Source organism: Bombina bombina, chromosome 4 (assembly GCF_027579735.1).
Source record: "Bombina bombina isolate aBomBom1 chromosome 4, aBomBom1.pri, whole genome shotgun sequence".
NCBI classification, from domain to species: Eukaryota; Metazoa; Chordata; class Amphibia; order Anura; family Bombinatoridae; genus Bombina; species Bombina bombina.
Genome location: NC_069502.1, coordinates 791,510,246 through 791,518,080, shown reverse-complemented (window position 1 = coordinate 791,518,080; position 7,835 = coordinate 791,510,246). Strand labels below are relative to the sequence as shown.

The 7,835-nt window shown below is 40.4% G+C and overlaps 1 protein-coding gene across 3 annotated transcripts in view; it reads right to left on the bottom strand.

The window, feature by feature from the left end:
• Positions 1 to 4,975: 4,975 nt before the first annotated feature.
• The window catches only part of LOC128656977 (oocyte zinc finger protein XlCOF7.1), a 105,571-nt gene continuing 102,711 nt past the window's right edge, over positions 4,976 to 7,835 (bottom strand). For all 3 annotated transcript variants that reach the window (XM_053711185.1, XM_053711184.1, XM_053711186.1), the window contains one exon: positions 4,976 to 6,459. In XM_053711185.1, the coding sequence (XP_053567160.1) occupies positions 5,696 to 6,459 (764 nt within the window). In that variant the 3' untranslated portion in view covers positions 4,976 to 5,695. The remainder of the gene's footprint in view (positions 6,460 to 7,835) is intronic.

The following is a 7,835-nucleotide window of genomic DNA, read 5'->3' as shown; positions in this document are numbered from 1 at the left end:
CTTCAATTTCTGCGATAAGAACGCAGATCGCACAGTGTTCTGCCTTAGGGCCAATGGCATGCTACCAAGAGTCAGGATAGACATAACTTTTTTTCATTTTCTGCAATGAGATTTTTTTAGTGAAAATTTTTCTGCAGTATCTTTAAGCTGGTGTTGCTGTGTTTGTTGCCCTTACTCGGTGTGCATGAGGACAGGTTCATGTACAGCCTGTGTATACACCATATACACACACCCACACACCATATACACACATACACACCATACACACACATACACCATTCACACACACACTATATACACACACACACAACCATACACACACACATACCACACCCACATACCATACACACACTATATATATACACATATATACATACACACACAACATATACATACTATAAACATACCATACACACACCAACATATACCCATACACACACCATATACACACACACAAACATACACACACCATATACAACATACAAACACACATACCATATATATATATATATATATATACACATACCATACACACCACATATACACACACACCATATACAACATACAAACACACATACCATATATATATATATATATATATATATATATATATATATATATATATATATATATATATATATACACACACACACATACCATACACACCACATATACACACACACCATACACACACAAACTTATTAAAGAACAAAAAAAAATCTGTCTAAGTATTTTGGTTGGCTCCTACACTCCTAGAATACATTTGTTAAGCCCTGACTTACCTTTTCTGCAATGTGCTGTTACCCTGTACCGCACTGGAGTTCAGGAAATGAAAAAGAGAGGAACATAGCAAATATTTCCATTGAGATAGAACGGAACAGTGACACCTGCAGGCCGAAATTAAAAGTGCAGGCAAACATTTTTTTAACTGCCACTGCCGTTCTTTCTGCCGAGACCCTTCAGTTTCTGCGAAAAGAACGCAGATTGCATAGTGTTCTGCCTTGGGGCCAATGGCATGCTACCAAGAGTCAGGATAGACATTGTGCTCGGGTACGAAATGGCCTACATGCAGTCTTTGTCCAAAAAAGGAACACATCACAAGGGAGAAGGTCCATAGACCCTCAGCGTCCATATATTGAATCCAACATATAGCAGAAGCTCTAAATGGTGCAACCCTCAGCCTCCCACTGCATGAACAGAGGAACCAGACACTACATCGCAACTCCCCTTCCAGGATCCTGAAATGCAAGAAGGGAAAAAAAACCCCTGTAAGGCAAGACCAAGGACCCACAGGACACCACAGATATTAAGGTAACTCCAAATCCGAAGAACCCAACCCCCACTCTGGAAGAGAAGGGATGAAAACAACGGAAAAACACCCTACCATAGAGTCAAGACCTCTCGGCCATATCACAAACCCAGTTGAAAGACACCTGGAGTCTACAGGAACATCTTAAATGCACCAGAAGACCAGTAGGGACCCGTCAGAAGGACCTAAAGCCTAAGCCACAGTCAGATAGGCATCTCTCACAGAGCCCCGGCCCCTACGAGAGAGGCCCACGGGACCACAAACATCTAGTGTGAGACCAAACCGTCCACACCCATCCAAGAAGAGACATGGACCTAGGCCAGGGTTCTTGAAAAGGAGTCAATTGAAAGAACCAACTTCCAGTGGAACCCTAAACTGCCTCCTACAAGAAGGAACGCACCTCTCTGGTGATCTAGCAATAGCCCCAAACCCAAGAGTCACGAAGAACTCTGGAACAGTCTGAGATATGGATCATAAGGAAATCTCGTAGGCAAGCGATAACATGTTACACACAGAGGCAGGGTAGCAATCAACACCCAAATCCAAATGATAACCCTGAACCTTGCTCGCCATCCCAGAGAGTGAAACGTAAGGCACCACCCACAAAACCCCTAATGGAGCATCAATGATAAATGGTCAACTACCTGACCCCATTAGGGCGGTCATTCGAACCCGACCTTGACTCTTCACAGAAAAGCGTCCAGGCTAGAGTTGCGACGAGGACGCAAGACACCCGAACGTCGAAGACTGTGGTCAGACTAAGGGTATAAAAATGGAAGAGACAACAGCCAGAGATCTTTGAAGGATCTATCTTCCAAGAAACTACTTTAAGCAGGCAACGCTGGAGCCGTAGCCCCCCACAGAAGGCAGGGAACCCCCGCACACCACCTCCTAGAGTAACACAACTCGGGGTAAAAGAAGAAAAACATGCCCGCGCATCCAGACCAGATGATCCACCCAAGGCGGGAAGGAATTAAACTCTGCCACCGCAAGCAAAAGCTTAATAGGCTAAAGAATTGTTGTTCCGGAAGAACTTCGAGAGAAACTCAAACCATTAACCACTCGGCACACCAGACCACAAAGGTCACACACATCTCCCAACTCCAAGAAATGGAAATAAAGGTTCTAAGTGCCCAGGGACTAGAAGAACCATGATGCCATCTGCAAAAACAGATCCGTATCCCAGGCGAGGGATTGCATATAAACCACAGGCCTCATACTTCGGTAGGATCCGAGCTCGGAGTCCATAGAATAGGCCAAGTGACATTCAGAATCCAACCGGATTTAATCAGCACCACGAAGGTGACATGAACCCTGGTAACAGCCTAAAAAGCGTCCGACCAGTACCAGTCTGGTATAAAGACACTCCAGAACTGCTCAAGGTCCAAGAAAATTCGTCCAGAAGGATCGATAAATGAACTAGAAAAACATAATTCTATTATTCAACAAGTGCACAACTTCCGAGGGACCACTATCGTAAGTATCGGTTCCAGAAAATAACGTTCATAAAACCAAAATCTAACAGACATGAGCTTAAGGAAAACAATTAAAAACACATCCATCCGGATCAAAAAATAAAATGAAGGCAGCACCAATCGGGTGAACACCCAAGGTGAATGAAAACGACAACGGGACCAGCCGATTAGAAGCCACATTCACCCAAGCTCAGAACTGTAACATAGGGGCCATAGGGACACCTGCGTGCGTAGCCAGGAAAGGGTCTGGGGCACGCGCCTCACGGGTCATGGAAACCTCGGAGGCGGATGACTCAACGCACTCTAAGCTCCCTGAGTCAGGAGAAGAGAGCACTCTAGAACGTTAATCGGAACATAACTGACGGGCATTGATTTCCCGGGCCATTTCATATTCATCACAAGATGCATTCTTTGTATCGGAGGCACCCTTTCACACCCCCAATGGCTGGGGCCCTCACCACCTCCTGTGAACCAGACAACCCACAAGCTAGACTCTCTCGGGCTCACACAATCAGCATACGGAAGTGAAAAAAACAGTATAACCGCACCCGTCACGAGGTGCACCATGCCAGTCACAAAAAGGGTGCGCAATCTTGAGAGATTGCGTCATTAAAAGAAGGCCGTTATGTTCCGTAAAGGCCGTGAGCCTAGTCATAGCTACACATTAGCAGATAGAACCATATAACAAACATAATAAAAGCCCCCCTGTTCAATAACCCACTTTAGGAGATATTAACCCATGATTCCATATTAAGATAAAAGGAGTCCCATTGGGACCCTACCTTGTTTCGTCAACAATACATTCTTACATTGAATAAAATGAAACAATCTTACCGGAATCTACGCCATGGAACACGAACATGGCCCTTCAAGTGTGACAGATAGTAGCCTTGCTTCTGACATGGACTTGAGTGAAGAAAGGTAGGCAGCGAAACTTGTCAACGCGGATTACCAAGGAGCTGTTAATCTGAGTCGGGATGGGTTCGCAGGACAACTCCCCCTGCATCTCCGGATTCTAACTTTCATCCATGCTCTCACTGAGAGGCTGACAGCATTACTTAAAACTCCAGTCCCATTACGAAGAGTACTACCCTCCATAAGAGACTATCTCAAACTTCTGACACTTCTCTGCCAACCTCCTGTGACGAAAGGCAAAGAATGACTCGGGGATGAGGGAAGTGGGGGAGGTATTTAAGCCTTTGGCTGGGGTGTCTTTGCCTCCTCCTGGTGGCCAGGTTCTGTATTTCCCAAAAGTAATGAATGCAGCTGTGGACTCTTCTCTTTTAAGAAGAAAATTATATCTGGAGAGAAAAACAGCTGATAAAACACTGACAGTCATGGAAAGTCAGGTCCAAACCTGAATATTATAGAGGCAGTATGGCATCACCTGGACAGAGAAAGAAATAAAAGACAACCTAAATCTAAAGAACTCTAGGATGTCCTGAAAGAAGCCTGGTATAATATACCAGAAGATTACTTCAGAAAACTTCTGAACTGTACCCCAAAAGAGTTTAAGAGTGTGCTTAGTGCCAAGGTAGCTCACACTAAATACTGACTTTTGCCTGAAGAAGCCATTTTGTTCTGAAAATTGTGTTTTTTTATATTTTGTGTACATAGTACCTGTATTTTCTTTTTGTATCTTAATAAAAAGAGCGAAAAAAATAAAAATGGATGGTCATTAAAACTTTTCTAAAACAACAAAGCTAATGGTGGCCTAAAATTTGTACAGTACTATATTTATTTATTTATTTATACACACATACATATAAATGTTGTATCTATAAATTACTTTAGTTTCTAAAAAGTAATGGGCATCACAATGTTTCCCTTATCTAATCTCTTCTGCTGAGGATAATTATGAATAGATAAAGTACGGTGCAAAGATTGTGTGCAATGTTAAAGTAACTATTTAACATGGTTTAAAGTCTCTACATTTCACACAGACTTTGTTTGCACATTTATTTGTCCTTAAGTATTCTCAGCGTAATAAATCATTCTATATTACAATCTCAAAGAGTTTAATGTTAATTCCACACCCCTGTTCTGAGCAGTTTTAAAGCTTTTATATGCTGCTCACATTTAAGATCTATCTAAGATTTCATTTTTCAGTTAGAAACCAACACAAACTATACATTTTTTTTTTCATCAGACCCAGCAGATGCAAACCATGTGAGGAATCTACAACAAAAAGTGTGGAAAAACATTGATATTTTTATTGCAAATGTAATAAACAAATGTTGTAAACAAAACAGTTTGAGGTGTCTTCTTTTTATAGTTGAAACTTGTGCGGATCTAAAATTGTATTAAATAACCTTTCTAAAATAAGAAAAATGAAGGGGGGGAAAATCAGAATTTTTCAATAGAAATTAGCAACTGTAAATCAAAAGTAAAAAAAAATGTATTTTATTATATTTCAGCACAATGAATTTTATGCAGCCGGGGGAGTATCCTTATCTAGACAAGGCCTCTTGCACTTTTGATGTTAACATAGGGGCTCACTCTGTACACCTGGTAAATTTAACTTCCAGATAGGGAAACACTGTTACCTCAGTGATCACCTGTCTATAATGTCCTCAACAGTACGTACATTTCAAAGAAGAATTAATCAACATATAAATAATGGGTGTATTTATAAAACTATGATCTGCACATAGGGGCTCCCTTCCATGAACCTCTTCTCAAATAAATGCATATTTTCTTTATGCCAGGTGATCACTTGGCTATTCAAACCTATACAGGGACCCAGATCCACCTTAGCATAACAAACACACCAGGCCATCTCATAACCATGCTTAAGGTTTAGAGGGGGCCTCAAACAGCTTCAAAAGCGCACCCCCCCAGAAAATGACATGTAGTCATCATGAGAACTCTAGGTATTGTGCAGATGACGACTATATGTCACCATCTGCACTTATGAGGTTAAGCTTGGATTTCCCTTGTTTCCTTTAATATGAGTTTTCTGATGCCTAATAAGATGTGATTTCAGAGTAAAACATTTCCCACAGAAAGAACATGAAAATGCTTTCTCCCCTGTATGAATTTTCTGATGGTCAATAAGAGTTGATTTATGGTTAAAACATTTCCCACATTCAGAACACAAAAATCCTCTCTCTCCACTATGAACTTTCTGATGCGTTATGAGATGTGATTTCTGAGTAAAACATTTCCCACATTCAGAACACGAAAATCCTTTCTCCCCTGTATGAATTTTCTGATGCCTAATTAGATGAAATTTAAGAGTAAAACATTTCCCACATTCGGAACACAAAAACCCTTTCTCCCCTGTATGAGTTTTCTGATGCCTAATAAGATATGATTTTAGAGTAAAACATTTCCCACAGTCAGAACATGAAAATGCTTTCTCTCCTGCATGAGTTTTCTGATGACTATTAAGATATGATTTTAGAGTAAAACATTTCCCACAGTCAGAACATGAAAATGCTTTCTCTCCTGTGTGACATTTTTTATGCGTATTACCGTTTGATTTTTGAGTGAAGCATTTCCTACAGTCAGAACATAAATATGCTCTCTTCCCTGTATGAATGTTCAGATGGTCAATAACTTGTGATTTCTTGGTATAACATTTCCCACATTTAGAACATACATTTCCTAGTTGGCTTCTTTGATTCTGAAGACTTTGACCATGGCTCGGATAGTTGTAGTTTGTGAAGCTACCTGTTGAACATAAATACAATGGAATAATGTTATTTATTAATGGTATCATTATTTTATTTTGATAATACTTTCACGGTTCTGAATAAGGAAAGGGGACCGGCTATGACTCTACACCTTTCCCCAGCCTTCTTGCTAAGGCTTATGGGTAGTACACTGGACATTAGAGCATATGTTTAAAAAGGAGTCTAGTCAAAATTAAATTTTCATAATTCAGATAGGGCATGTAATTTTAAACAACTTTCCAAATGACCTTTTTCATCAAATTTGCTTAATTCCCTTAATCTTAGATGAAAGCTAAACCTAAATAGGCTCATATGCTAATTTCTAAGCCCTTGAAGGCTGCCTCATTTCTGAATGCATTTGACAGTTTTTCACAACTAGAGCGTTAGTTCGTGTATGCCATATAGATAACATTGTGCTCACACCCGTGGAGTTACTTATCAGCGGGCACTGATAAAATGCAAGTCTATGAAAAGAACTGCAATAAGGGGGCAGTCTGCAGAGGCTTAGATACAAGGTGATCACAGAGGGAAAAGGTATATTAATATAACCGTGTTGGTTATGCAAAACTAGGGAATGGGTAATAAAGGGATTATCTATATTTTTAAACAATAAAAAAAAAAATCTAGAGTAGACTGTCCCGTTAAGTACTCCACAGCATCCTATATTTTTCAATCACTAAAAATAAAATCATGTTATAATGTTTTACCTTTTTTTTTCGTAAATTTATTTAAAGTTTTTAAAATTGTGTTTACAGACAGTTTTAGTCAAACTATTATTTCAGTTTTGAAACTACTGTTTATAACTATTGCTTGTATGCACAAATAATTCAGCTTTATTTTTTTTTTAGAATGTTGCATTTATACCACATGTTCTTCACCTGTAATGAGGATTTAATACATCAGATTATCATTTCATATAAAAAAGTAAATGCAAACAAATAGTTCTGGAATTAATTATGCTTATAAGTTTTTTGTGATGTATTTAAAAAATATTTAGGGTTGGAGGCGGAGCTTGGCCGTGAAGGAAGATGGCCGCAGTGTGAGCGAGTTCCGTGCAAGTGTGGTCGATCTTCCTCTCCCTGACCTATTCATTTTGTGGGGAATACCTCCATCCCACCTGCATCTGGCAGCGGATCATGCTCAGAACTGGCGGGGCCCTTTTTTTCCCCGTTTTGGTGCTGGACGCCACATCGACACACGCCATAAGGTGCACACCACGAGACAGGCCTGTCGCGGCAATCTGATTACAAGCCGCATACCGGAGCCTGAACATCAGATGGCCAGCAATAGCCCTTGTCCTGCACAGCACCACAATAGCAAGCAGCTCCTCTCCGCTCCAATACGCATGATGGAGAAATTCCGTTGAGCAAGTAC